The 14,744-nt window shown below is 44.9% G+C and overlaps 1 protein-coding gene across 1 annotated transcript in view; it reads right to left on the minus strand.

The window, feature by feature from the left end:
• Positions 1–2,529: 2,529 nt before the first annotated feature.
• Positions 2,530–14,744, minus strand: part of LOC118371615 (microtubule-associated protein 4) — a 122,747-nt gene continuing 110,532 nt past the window's right edge. Inside the window, exon 16 of the mRNA XM_052504627.1 lies at positions 2,530–6,188. Within this exon, the coding sequence (XP_052360587.1) occupies positions 5,991–6,188 (198 nt within the window). The 3' untranslated portion in view covers positions 2,530–5,990. The remainder of the gene's footprint in view (positions 6,189–14,744) is intronic.

Consider the following 14,744-nt stretch of genomic DNA (forward strand, 5'->3'; position numbering starts at 1 on the left):
GGTTGAGAGAATACCAAGAGTGTGCAAAGCTGTCAAGGCAAAGAGTGGCTACTATGAAGAAACACTTTTTTTGGTTACTACATGCTTCCATATGTGTTATTTGTATTCACTATTATTATACAATGTAGAAAATCATAAAAATAAAGAAAAACCGCTGAATGAGTAGGTGTCCAAATCTTGAATGGTACTGTGAGTATTCAGACCCTTTACTCAGTACTTTGTTGAAACACCTTTGGCAGCGATTACAGCCTTGAGTCTTCTTGGGTACGACACTACAAGCTTGGTACACCTGTATTTGCAGAGTTTCTCCCATTCTTCTATGCAGATCCTCTCAAGCTCTGTCAGGATGGATGGGGAGCGTCGCTGCACAGCTATTTCCAGGTCTCTCCAGAGATGTGCAATCGGGTTCAGGTCTGGGCCCTGGCTGGGCCACTCAAAGACATTCAGAGACTTGTCCTGAAGCCACACCTACGTTGTCTTGTCTGTGTGCATAGAGTCATTGTCCTGTTGGAAGGCGAACCTTTACCCCAGTCTGAAGTCCTGAGCGCTCTGTAGCAGGTTTTCATTAAGGATCTCTCTGTACTTTGCTCTGTTCATCTTTCCCTTGATCCTGATTAGTCTCCCAGTCCCTGACGCTGAAAAACATCCCCACAGCATGATCCTGCCACCACCATGCTTCACCGTGGGGATGGTGCCAGGTTTCCTCTAGACATGCCGCTTGGCATTCAGGCCAAAAAGTTCAATCTTGGTTTCATCAGACCAGATAATCTTGTTTCTCATGGTCTAAGAGTCCTTGCCTTTTGGCAAACTCCAAGTGGGCTGTCATATACCTTTTACTGAGGAGTGGCTTCCGTCTTGCCACTCTACCATAAAGGCCTGATTGGTGGAGTGCTGCACAGATGGTTGTCCTTCTGGAAGATTCTCTCATCTCCAAAAAGAAACTAGAGCTCTGTCAGAGTGACCTTGGTCACCTCCCTGACCAAGGTCCTTCTCCCCCGATTGCCCAGTTTGATCGGGCCGCCAGCTCAAGTAAGTCTTGGTAGTTCCAAAATTACGGACAATTCCTTCGACTTTATGGCTTGGTTTTTGCTCTGACATGCACTGTCAACTCTGGGACCTTATATAGACAGGTGTGTGCTTTTCCAAATCATGTCCAATCAATTAATTTTACCACTGGTGGAATCCAATCAAGTTGTAGAAACACCTCAAGGATGATCAATGGAAACAGGATGCATCTAAGCTGAATTTTTTAAAATTCTAGAAACCTGTTTTCGCTTTGTCATTATGGAGTATTTTGTATTTTATTAGGATCCCCATTAGCTGTTGCAAAAGCAGTGTGTAGATTTATGAGGGGAAAAAATGATTTAATACATTTTAGAATAAGGCTGTACCGTAACAAAATGTGGAAAAAGTCAAGGGGTCTGAATACTTTCTGAATGCACTGTACGTCGAATGAAATAATCAAATGTTGTGTAGTGGCTTTGCTGGCATGCATCTAAAAAAATTGGTTGAGTTTTCCCCACCAAGATGTACATGCTAAAATCGCCACTATTCAGGAACCACGCCTGTGTGGAAGCACCTGCTTTCAATATATACTGAACAAAAATGTAAATGCAAAATGCAACAATTTCAATGATTTTACTGAATTACAGCTCATACAGTATAAGGAAATCAGTTAATTGAAATACATTAATTATGCCCTAATCTATGGATTTCACATCACTGGGCAGGGGCACAGCCATGGGTTGGCCTGGCAGGGCATAGGCCCACCCACTGGGGAGCGAGGCCCAGCCAATCAGAATGAGTTTTCCCCACAAAAGGGCTTTATTACAGACATAAATATAATTAACTGTCCGGGTGGCTTGGTCTCAGACGATCCCGCAGGTTAAGCAACTGGATGTGGAGGTTCTGGGCTGGCGTAATTACACGTGGTCTGCAGTTGTGAGGCCGGTTGGACATACTGCCAAATTCTCTAAAACGAAATTGGAGGCGGCTTATTGTAGAGAAATTAATATTCAATTATCTGGCAACAGCTCTGGTGAACATTCATATAGTCAGCATGCCAATTGCACACTCCCTCAAAACTTGAGACATCTGTGGCATTGTGTTGTGTGACAAAAGCACACATTTTAGTGACATTTTGTCCCCAGCACAATGTGCAACTGTGTAATGATCATGCTGTTTAATCAGCTTCTTGATATGCCGCACCTGTCAGGTGAATGGATTATCTTGGCAAAGTGTTAAATGCTCACTAACAGGGATGTAAACAAATTTGTGCACAAAACGAGAGAAATAAGCTTTTTGTTCATATGGAACATTTCAAGGATCTTTTATTTCAGCTCATGAAACATGGGACCAACACCTTACATGTTGTGTTTATATTTTTGTTCAGTATACTTTGTGTACCTCATTTACTCAATTGTTTCAATTATTTTAGCAGTTACCTGGTTTATAGGCCATGTGGCTTATATTATGTCTAAAAGAGGACAGAGAGGATAACGTAACTGATCAAAAGACAAGCACAATATCTTAAACATTTTGTTTTTTAATGTTTAATAATCACATCACTAATTAACAATTAATCACAATAAACACTTCTTTCAAACCAAAAATGTCAATTCAAAATGAATGAAAAACAAACAAAAAAAATTCTGCAAATGACAAATTCTGCGAATGACATAAGTCTACTGAACACATTCCATTTGTTTCTGCATGCTCTTAAATAGGTGTTTTCTATGAGTACACTTGCACACTGGGTGTGCGCTAGCGGAAGAAGCAGATCTATGGAGCTCATTGTAGCATTACTGGAGAGCTCTAAGTAATACAAGCCAAACCTGACAGCTACTGTTAGCCTTACATAAGGGTGTGTTAGGGCGCGGACGTCTCCATGACACTCCAGGACAGTGTGTGTGTGTTTCTGTGTGTGTGTGTGTGCGTGTAGGGCAAGGGCAACGGCAACAATATTCCTAAATGACATATATGACCTGACTTCTAATCCCACTTCCTGCTTTAACAGGAAGCCCTGCACCACAATGGCATGTTATACAGTGCAATTCTACACATTAGTTTCAATCCCTTCCATGTTGCATGTATCTTGTTTTCAAATCAACGCAAGAAGGTCACTGTATCCTACAATGTCAAAATCACATCTGAAGGTGTACCTGTAAATAAGAGTATTTTTCATTTCTTAAGACTGGGGTTGTGGGGATGGACAAAGGTTATGTGAAAGTTAACAAAACTCATACAATTTGTGAAATAAACACTGTTCAATAGACAGCAATCCACAAACTGGACCAGACCTCATTATGCCTCCCATGCGTATAACCCCTCAAACACTCCCCACTGACCCAACCACCATGTCGGTATGGGAACACAAGATAAATACAAAAGTGTTGCATCTATAGAACATTATATCTCTATAACATTCTTTCACTTCAGCAGCCCTTTTCTTGGAAAAAAGGCAGACTTGCTCAATAACAATAATGATACCCCTTACCATTAAAACTGTTAAAGACATATTAACATAAAAGCTGTGCGTAACATCCTTATTACCATCATTGTTGTTTTCATATTGTTTTTTTTCTTCCTGTGGCGATAGTGTATAAAACAGTAAAATATCTATTTATATACAACCGTGTGCAATCTCAGAGAGAACATACCGGTGAGTGTGGTAAAGTCAGGATCAGGGGTAATATTGAAATTTCTCTTATCAGATGAGGATCGTGTCACCAGAGAAGATACTACGATCCACCTCAGCAGCCGTTCCTCTTACAACAATCACTGCTGTACTACAAAATCTACAAACCTCTCCAATTTTAAAATAACATCTTGTTGATAACAATAAAATGTATTGACCAATTTCTTAAAACATTTAAATGGACTTTTTTTTGGCTCTGGGTATTAGGCCTATTCCACACATCTCAATAGATTGTGATTAATTTAAAAACATTTTTACAATGTCCTTTAAACACTATTTCATGGATATCCTAGGAACAATATGGGAGTGAATCAGTGTGTGGAGAAACAGCTTTACCTTTCATGAAATACACATTACCATCACACACCCTCTTTAATATATTCAAGAATTTAAGGTCATTTTAATAGTTTCCATATCTCTGATTTAAGAGGATATTAAAGTAGGTCTACATCTTGATGCGAATTAGGGGGGGGGGGGATCATTCCTAAAAAAGAGTTACCTGGTGTACTGTCCTTATTTTGAGCTCAACACATTTAAAAAACATGACGAACTTATAGCTGAATTATATAATATACCAAACTGCAATAGAATTTAGAATCAAATTGACAGCCCCCAATTTTCTTCCTGCCCACTGTAAAAAAAAAAAAAAGAAGATACACCGACTATTTGCCCCCAAGGACAAAATATACTGAACCACAACACTGCAAGTCATAATGCACATAGGCTTTCTGCTCTGGGCATGATATTACCTGGCCATGCAGCACTAAAAAGGCAATTGGAGGCAATTGTTGGATACATTACTACAAGTAAAATAAGCCACATTGAATGTTCCACTGCCAACAGCCTGACAAAAACAAGTCCTTCAGCAGAACCTCTAATAATGTTCCAACAAGTCCTTCAGCAAGTCCTCTTATAACTGTCAATAACACTTTACCAGAACCCTCAGAAAACAGCTGAAATGGGACAACAAGCAGGACTGGTCACAAAATACGATTATTCTAAATCCTAATCAAACTACAGTGCCACCATGCGGTTTCATTTTCAACTATGACATTCTGTCTGTCTGTGTCACTCCAGGGACAAGGGTCCATCAGCTTGAGCTTCCAGCCCGAGTCCCATCCCAGTTTCAGGTAAGCAGGACAGGAGGCACGTACAGTACAAGACACATCGCTCCACCAACCTCCAAGACACTTTCCTTCACATAATTCATCTTAACATTCTATTACCCTCTGGAGTTTTCCTAGACAGCACTATTCTGACACATCACATTGTTGTCTTAACACACTGAAGAGGACACGTCTTTACGTCACTACGCCTCAGTGTTCGCTGTCTCCCTCGTCACACCCCTGACATGCTTTCTCAGTCTCAACGCCCTAAATGGAGTCGCATCTTCATGCCTGCGTTTCGAGAAAAATATATACGTGTGTATTCAAGAGGATTTCTGAGCCCTGTTGGTAAAGAGAAGAAAACAATGAAACAAACCTTAAAACTAAGCTGATGAGGAAAATAAACGAATGTAAAAGTAAACAGAACAGAACTCCACAGCTCATTGTTACAGTATTATTCAATCAAACACACCATCACAAACACACCGTTTAAAGAGAGTTAAATAGCCTACTGTTCAAGTACAGTCTACTAGTTTACTAATATTTTGTGAGTGCTCTTTAAAAACAAAATGTATTTAACCCTTGGACAGTGAAAAAGAGGGGTCTGGACTCTGGGTACATGGATATGAGAGAGGAGGGAGGTGAGGCAGTGAGTGAATGAGTCGATGTTTGGTGAATAGTGAGTAAATGAATCAATGGTTATTGGGAACACACCACAGCACTACATGCTCACAAGTAAAAGGGCTCTACACACATATTAGTCTGCGTACATAACCCACAGGTGAGTCTAGGAAGGTTTCCCATTGGGGGTGTCTATATGAACCAAACAGGTGTGTCCAGGGCTGGCGATGCCTGGTAGATTACTTTCACTAAAACGGCACTAGGATGTACTGTAATACTGGATAAGACTGATTTTTGCTACTGTATGCTGCAACTGCCATGTTATGCTCTTGGAGAGGTAAGGAAACATGAATTAGACTTCACAGTTAAACATGGCAAGCCTCCGTTCCCCTCCCAATGTTATCCCAACCTGCTTGAAGCTTGCTCTACTGTATGTACAATGTCAGCTCATCCAATGGGAACACAGGACAGCGGTAGGTAGGTAAGCGCAGGTTTAGGCGTAGTAAGAGAATGATACATGGGTGAGTTGTTTGGATGTGGGATTGAGGGTCATGACCTGAGTCCTGCTAGCGTGCCGTTGCCCCCCTGTCCCAGCGGGGGGAGGGGCAGCGGGGGTAGCCAGCAGAAGTCAGGGAGTCGTTGAGAGAGACGCTGCGTTGTGGGTGTGAGGGGCTGTCTCCCGGGGCTGGCCAGGTTATGATGTCGGCGCCGTGGTCCGTGCGAGAGCGGGCGTTCTCGCGGAAGTTGAGCTTGAAAGACTCAATCTGCAGCAGGAAGTGTGTAAATGGGACAGAAAGAATGGGAAAGAGGAGAGAAGGAGAGAGGAGTGGGGGACATAGGAGATGTTGAGGGGGTTAAGATGAAGAGGGTAGATGGATAGCACAAAGAAGAATTAGAAGCCTGTAAAATAAGAAGTCAAAGGTAATGGGGTGGTCAGGGACATGTAAATCACAAAATAAATATGAAAGTCTCCAAGTCATTTAGATAAGAGACCATCTCTGCTTCTTTTGTATCCAAACTTGCCCCTTCATAAGGCCCCTCTCCAGACCAGACAACCATAAAGCATATTTGGGAGGCCTCATATTAGCTCACATCAAAGGATAGGAGTCTGAGAGAATAAGGAGGAAGGAGTTGGACGCAGCCCTAGTGGAGAGAGGACAGACAGGGGACTGTTCGGTTTGGACGGCACACTTACTTGTCTCAGGGATGCGCGAGTCAAAGCCCTGGGGGTCATGGATGCCCTGGCTTCCGCAGGGGGCACCCTCCTTCACCCCATTCTCCTGGGCGGGGCTGCTTGCCTGCTCTGGCACCTTGGCTGAGGCATCACTGGAGGGAGCCCCATTTTCCTCTGCCGTCTCCTCGGCTCCCTCAGTCTAAAAATGCATACAGTAGCAGGGTGTCAATTGGGTGGGGGGGGGGGGGTTGCAATGGAATGGAGAAAGGGGTTGCAGTGTGTGTACAGTAGGACAGATGAGATATTAACTACAAGCGTACTCAATTAAAACATGGTAGGCGCTGAGGATGTCTTCAATGCTGGAAATAAAAATGGTAGAAAATCATAAAAGCTAAAACAGGTCCAGGGGTCTGACGGTATCAAATATTGTGGAAAATAAAGATCTATATTTACTCAAACATACTAGATGAGAGCTAGCTTTGGATCTGGAATATATTCTTCAGCTATATTTCATCTGAAATTCCTTTAGAATAATAATAATTATAGTTATAATTATCTTTAGACAGGGGCTTATGTGTCCAGTAGCTCTGGGTACATAAAACACGTGTCTCTATTTCACAAAAAGACCACAAGGGAAGGGATAAATAACAACATCCATTGGAAGCTAGATGGTTTGGTAAACGTGTGTGTGTTTCAACACAACACTACACATCACCCGCACCATTAAACCCTGGGTTTTGTCACCATTTTCATTCAAAAGAAATGTGCATACCTAAACCATAGAGAGCACCAAATGAAACATGTTATCATGGATTGTGTAGGTGTTGCGTATACTGCTGGTGCAAGCTGAAAGGTACTATATGTGCAGGTATATTATAACATCTCTGAAATAGTCATATAGTATGTGTCCAAAGAATGTGATTGAGGACCAACTGAGAACATGTCAATATGTGTATGTGTTCTATGTGGTCTAGTTATGTAATGGATGGTGGTGTAGATGAGGCTGGGTCTAGTCAGGCTATGGATGGTGGTGTAGATGAGGCTGGGTCTAGTCATGTAATGGATGGTGGTGTAGATGAGGCTGGGTCTAGTCATGTAATGGATGGTGGTGTAGATGAGGCTGGGTCTAGTCATGTAATGGATGGTGGTGTAGATGAGGCTGGGTCTAGTCATGTAATGGATGGTGGTGTAGATGAGGCTGGGTCTAGTCATGTAATGGATGGTGGTGTAGATGAGGCTGGGTCTAGTCATCTAATGGATGGTGGTGTAGATGAGGCTGGGTCTAGGCAGGTTATGGATGGTGGTGTAGATGAGGCTGGGTCTAGTCATCTAATGGATGGTGGTGTAGATGAGGCTGGGTCTAGTCATGTAATGGATGGTGGTGTAGATGAGGCTGGGTCTAGTCATCTAATGGATGGTGGTGTAGATGAGGCTGGGTCTAGTCATGTAATGGATGGTGGTGTAGATGAGGCTGGGTCTAGTCATCTAATGGATGGTGGTGTAGATGAGGCTGGGTCTAGTCATCTAATGGATGGTGGTGTAGATGAGGCTGGGTCTAGTCATGTAATGGATGGTGGTGTAGATGAGGCTGGGTCTAGTCATGTAATGGATGGTGGTGTAGATGAGGCTGGGTCTAGTCATCTAATGGATGGTGGTGTAGATGAGGCTGGGTCTAGTCAGGCTATAGATGGTGGTGTAGATGAGGCTGGGTCTAGTCAGGCTATAGATGGTGGTGTAGATGAGGCTGGGTCTAGTCATGTAATGGATGGTGGTGTAGATGAGGCTGGGTCTAGTCATGTAATGGATGGTGGTGTAGATGAGGCTGGGTCTAGTCATGTAATGGATGGTGGTGTAGATGAGGCTGGGTCTAGTCATGTAATGGATGGTGGTGTAGATGAGGCTGGGTCTAGTCATGTAATGGATGGTGGTGTAGATGAGGCTGGGTCTAGTCATGTAATGGATGGTGGTGTAGATGAGGCTGGGTCTAGTCATGTAATGGATGGTGGTGTAGATGAGGCTGGGTCTAGTCATGTAATGGATGGTGGTGTAGATGAGGCTGGGTCTAGTCATGTAATGGATGGTGGTGTAGATGAGGCTGGGTCTAGTCATGTAATGGATGGTGGTGTAGATGAGGCTGGGTCTAGTCATGTAATGGATGGTGGTGTAGATGAGGCTGGGTCTAGTCATGTAATGGATGGTGGTGTAGATGAGGCTGGGTCTAGTCATGTAATGGATGGTGGTGTAGATGAGGCTGGGTCTAGTCATGTAATGGAGGGTGGTGTAGATGAGGCTGGGTCTAGTCATGTAATGGAGGGTGGTGTAGATGAGGCTGGGTCTAGTCATGTAATGGATGGTGGTGTAGATGAGGCTGGGTCTAGTCATGTAATGGATGGTGGTGTAGATGAGGCTGGGTCTAGTCATGTAATGGATGGTGGTGTAGATGAGGCTGGGTCTAGTCATGTAATGGATGGTGGTGTAGATGAGGCTGGGTCTAGTCATGTAATGGAGGGTGGTGTAGATGAGGCTGGGTCTAGTTATGTAATGGATGGTGGTGTAGATGAGGCTGGGTCTAGTCAGGCTATGGATGGTGGTGTAGATGAGGCTGGGTCTAGTCATGTAATGGATGGTGGTGTAGATGAGGCTGGGTCTAGTCATGTAATGGATGGTGGTGTAGATGAGGCTGGGTCTAGTCATGTAATGGATGGTGGTGTAGATGAGGCTGGGTCTAGTCATGTAATGGATGGTGGTGTAGATGAGGCTGGGTCTAGTCATGTAATGGATGGTGGTGTAGATGAGGCTGGGTCTAGTCATGTAATGGATGGTGGTGTAGATGAGGCTGGGTCTAGTCATGTAATGGATGGTGGTGTAGATGAGGCTGGGTCTAGTCATGTAATGGATGGTGGTGTAGATGAGGCTGGGTCTAGTCATGTAATGGATGGTGGTGTAGATGAGGCTGGGTCTAGTCATGTAATGGATGGTGGTGTAGATGAGGCTGGGTCTAGTCATGTAATGGATGGTGGTGTAGATGAGGCTGGGTCTAGTCATGTAATGGATGGTGGTGTAGATGAGGCTGGGTCTAGTCATGTAATGGATGGTGGTGTAGATGAGGCTGGGTCTAGTCAGGCTATGGATGGTGGTGTAGATGAGGCTGGGTCTAGTCATGTAATGGATGGTGGTGTAGATGAGGCTGGGTCTAGTCATGTAATGGATGGTGGTGTAGATGAGGCTGGGTCTAGGTAGATGAGGCTGGGTCTAGTCATGTAATGGATGGTGGTGTAGATGAGGCTGGGTCTAGTCATGTAATGGATGGTGGTGTAGATGAGGCTGGGTCTAGTCAGGCTATGGATGGTGGTGTAGATGAGGCTGGGTCTAGTCATGTAATGGATGGTGGTGTAGATGAGGCTGGGTCTAGTCATGTAATGGATGGTGGTGTAGATGAGGCTGGGTCTAGTCATGTAATGGATGGTGGTGTAGATGAGGCTGGGTCTAGTCAGGCTATGGATGGTGGTGTAGATGAGGCTGGGTCTAGTCATGTAATGGATGGTGGTGTAGATGAGGCTGGGTCTAGTCAGGCTATGGATGGTGGTGTAGATAAGGCTGGGTCTAGTCAGGCTATGGATGGTGGTGTAGATAAGGCTGGGTCTAGGCAGGTTATGGAGGGTGGTGTAGATAAGGCTGGGTCTAGGCAGGTTATGGAGGGTGGTGTAGATGAGGCTGGGTCTAGTCAGGCTATGGATGGTGGTGTAGATGAGGCTGGGTCTAGTCAGGCTATGGATGGTGGTGTAGATAAGGCTGGGTCTAGGCAGGTTATGGAGGGTGGTGTAGATGAGGCTGGGTCTAGTCAGGCTATGGATGGTGGTGTAGATGAGGCTAGGTCTAGTCATGTAATGGATGGTGGTGTAGATGAGGCTGGGTCTAGTCAGGCTATGGATGGTGGTGTAGATAAGGCTGGGTCTAGTCATGTAATGGATGGTGGTGTAGATGAGGCTGGGTCTAGGCAGGTTATGGAGGGTGGTGTAGATGAGGCTGGGCCTATTCAGGTTATGCTAGTGGATGAGGAGAGCATGGTGGGGAAGGGCAAGCGACTAGGGGTGGTGGAGGAGGGTGTCAAGCGGAAAATGAAAAAGGGGGAGAAGAAAGGAGGTGGGAGGGGAGAGGCACTAAGGAACCTTTGCCTGGTGTCGGGGGGAGGGCCAGCTAGAGAGAAAGGGCAGGTGGTCAGGATGGGAGATGGAGATGCGGAGGGTGAGTCTAAGGACGAGGAGGTCGCTTTCTTTTCAGACTCAATGGGTCCAGAGCTGACAGTCAGTCAGGCAGAGGGGTCAAAGTACAAGGTTAGGGAACTGTCAAGGTTCCTGAATGATACTGAAGGGAAAAAGGCTGAAGCTTTTTTTTGTGATCCGGTAAAGTTTGTAAGATCAGTACAACACGCCAGAGGTGTGGACTCGAGTCATATGACTTGGACAAATATGATGATTTGCAACTCGACTTTGACTTCAACACCAATGACTCGTGACTTGACTTGAGCCTTATGACTCGACCTGACTTGATACCCTCCCCAAGCCCAAATATAAAAAATGATGCTATTAAAAAAAGTGTGCAGCGCATCAACTTTTCATTTAACGGATTACAGTTTGAATCGGACAGCAGCCAATCAAATTGTGCCAGCTGAGAAAAAGCTGTGCGTGGCAGTGCAGATGAACGTCGGCAGGGTGAATTCAGATGGAGCCCTTGGAAAGATGATACCACAAATTATTATTTTTGGATATAAAGACGACGCTGTATCAACAAAAAACAGATTGTAACTTGCAAAAATTGCAGGAAGAAAATTACAGACGGAGGCGCAACAATTTCCAACTTTGTTTGACATTTGAAGCTGCACAAAGAATGGTAAGTCGTGGATAATATAGCCGACAGCTATATATTTTATTACCTTACTAGTGTATCATGTAGGCTAACGTAACGTTAAATCAATGAGCCTCCACACAGCCAGTCAGTGCAGGAACGTGATCATTGCACCCCAGATTGAGATACAACTGGCTAGGCAGTTGGTAGCCTAAATCTTGCCTGATGTTCCTAAAACAAGGTTGGGCGATTGTGTACAAGCCTACATCGCCCCATAGCGATTCTCGATAGTCGATCACTATTGTTTCCATGGAAAAAGAAAATTTCTTTAGAAAGTAATAAATATATAGATATTTTTTAAAGCATTCATGATTTGCGTAAATGTAACATACTAACTATTACTCTGGTTAAAAATATTAAATTCTATTACATTTGGTGAAGAGTACATTATGACTTGTTTAGGACTTGAAACTCAAAGTTAAAGACTTGAGACTGACTTGATACTTGACGGTTTTGACTTGGGACTTGAGTGCTAAGACTTGAGACTTACTTGTGATTTGTAAAACAATGGCTTGGTCCCACCTCAAACACACTATGAAAAACGAGGAGCATGGTGTCATCTCACTCAGGAAGTGTGTTAGGTTTAGGAAGTGGGTCACAACCACCGTGCATAAGGGTCTACCTTCAGATGCTGTTTAGATGAATAGTTTCTTTCTGGGACTGGGGCTTTTTGAGCTTTGCTATTGGTCTCTTTCTTTGCTGGCTTTTCTCCCACTTTTTATGGAGACTCTTTGGCTCGCTTAATTTAATTGGTGCCAGAGATGCAGGTAAGAGGAGTCTGTCGGGTGAATATGTAAAACAAAAAAAGTACAGGTGTTGTTTCTGCTGGAGACACATAGTGATGTGGTGAATCAAGTCGATTTGGAGCTCTGGTGGAAAGGGGCAAGTGTGTTGAGACATGGGACAAATCTTAGTGCAGGGGTGGCAGTCCTTTTTGCACTGGATCTGTCTGTAAACATTTGCTCCTCAAAGGAGGTGTGTAGGGATAGGCTGCTTGTTGTTAAAGCAGAAATTAACAACATGAGTTTTGCCCTTATACATGTGTATGCCCCTAACACAGGGCGAGAGAGGGGGCATCTGTTTGGGTGTCTAAGAAACTCACAGGTAGCGCCTGAGGAGATGCTGGTGGTAGGCGGGGACTGGAACTGTACAATGGATTTTTACCAAAGATAGAAATGAGGAGGAGCCTCATTCAGGCTCAGTGCGGGTGTTTTTATTTATTTTACCCTTATTTTACCAGGTAAGTTGACTGAGAACATGTTCTCGTTTACAGCAACGACCTGGGGAATAGTTACAAGGGAGAGGAGGGGGGGCATCTTAAATCAGTTTGATGTAGTGGATGTTTGGAGAACTAGACGTCCCAACACAAGACACTTTACATGGGTGAAGGTCTTTGGGGCTAGGGTAAGTGCAGCCTGACTAGATCGGTTTTACATGTCCAGGAACCAGAGCAATAGGCTGCTGGGCGCTACCATTCTCCCGGTGGGTTTTTCAGATCGCCACATAACCGGCTGTCTACTTCATCAGGGCCTCGGCAGGCATCCTAGTAGAAGTTTAATGTAAAGATCTTAAAAGATGCCACTTTTTGCTCAGGTTTCCAGACTTTTTGAGAAAGGTGGGGGCAGCGAAGAGAGGGGTATCTCTGAGTCAATGGTGGGATGTGAGAAATATTATTATTATTATTATTATATATTATAAAAGTCCAAATGTGTCTTTTCTGTCAACAGTATACAGTTCTCTCATTCTCAGGCTAGGAGAGTATTGGAGGAACTCGAGCGTAGTATCAGTGATGTGGAGGTAGAGCTGGTGGGGCAAGGCAATGTAGGCCCCCAGGTTAATTTGGCTGAATTACGTAGGGACCTGGGCAGTTTTTTCCAGGTTAAAGCAAAGGGAGCACTTCTAAGTTCTCCATGCTCAAGGAGATGGATGCTCCCAGCTTCTCCTTCTTTGGTTTGGATTGTCTGCGGCTGTCGGCCGGGCGGGTGACCTCTGTGGTGGGGGAGATGCCGGAGTGGACTGTGGAGTTTTCTACTGAGTTGTATAGGGCACAACCGTGTGATCCTATACGTGTTCAGGTTTTGTTTGCAGAACTCCCTAAGCGCTCTCTGGCACAGAGTGATGAAATGGACATTCCCCTGTTGTCCAATGAACTGGCAGAGGCCATAACCCAGATGTCCACGGGGTCGATGGACTCCCAATTCTGGGGAATAAATGGACTGGACTTCTTTCGCGTGGGGGTAGGAGAGTTGCCGATGTCCTGCTGTGGCTCTGACTCTCCTGCCCCCCCAAAAAGGCCTGTAGCATTGCTCTGTGCGGACTACAAGATATTTGCAAAGGTCCTCGCTAACAGAGTGAATTCCCATCTGGACTCTATAGTATACAAGGACCTGACATATTGTGTAGCGGGATGCTCAATCACTGACAACTTCTTCTTAATCAGGAACATGTTGGACTTGTCGAGAGTTTCTAAGATGAAAAAGAGAAGGCTTTTGGTAGAGTAGACCATGAGTATCTGTTCAATGTGATGTCTGTGTTTGGGTTTGGGGAAAGGTTTTCGCTTGTGTGAAGATGTTGTATGCTGGGGCGTCACATATGGTCAAGTTCGGAGGGGGGCTCAGTAGACCAGTCTTGGTGAGGCGGGGCATTAGACAAGGATGACCTCTATCGGGGCATTTAAATACACTAGCCATTGAGCCTTTTTTTGGGCCTCCTACGCAGGAGACTGCAGGGAGTGTGATGGACAGGCATAGCAGTGTCGGCATATGCAAATAACATTTCTGTTGGCCAGGTGGAGGTGGCTCCTGTCTCAAGTGTCATATAGAAGGAGGGTGCTGATAATCAACAACCTGGAGGCATCCTCCCTGTGCTCGCAGACCTGCAACACAACCTGGTGGATTTTTTCTGGTCGGGCCATCACTGGCTGAGGGCGGCAGTGTTGTACATGTCCGTCCACAAAGGAGGACAGGGCCTGATGGAATGAGAGCAGGGTGCCTGCATTCCCGACTAAAGGCGGCGCAGAGACTGCTGTACCATACTGATGTTGGCTGCTGCTGCTGAGGAGAGCTGGTGGATTAGGGTTGGACCGGCAGCTGTTCCTCATGAGGCTGGAGAGGCTGAGTACAGCAGGTCTCTCTGATTTTTACTCTGCAGTGCTGAGGGCCTGGCAGCTGGGGGAGGAGGGGTGGAAAACCCTGGAAGTCCTGGCATAACAAACGAGTTTACTAACACCTCTTAGGCTGCT

Source organism: Oncorhynchus keta, chromosome 4 (assembly GCF_023373465.1).
Source record: "Oncorhynchus keta strain PuntledgeMale-10-30-2019 chromosome 4, Oket_V2, whole genome shotgun sequence".
NCBI classification, from domain to species: domain Eukaryota; kingdom Metazoa; phylum Chordata; class Actinopteri; order Salmoniformes; family Salmonidae; genus Oncorhynchus; species Oncorhynchus keta.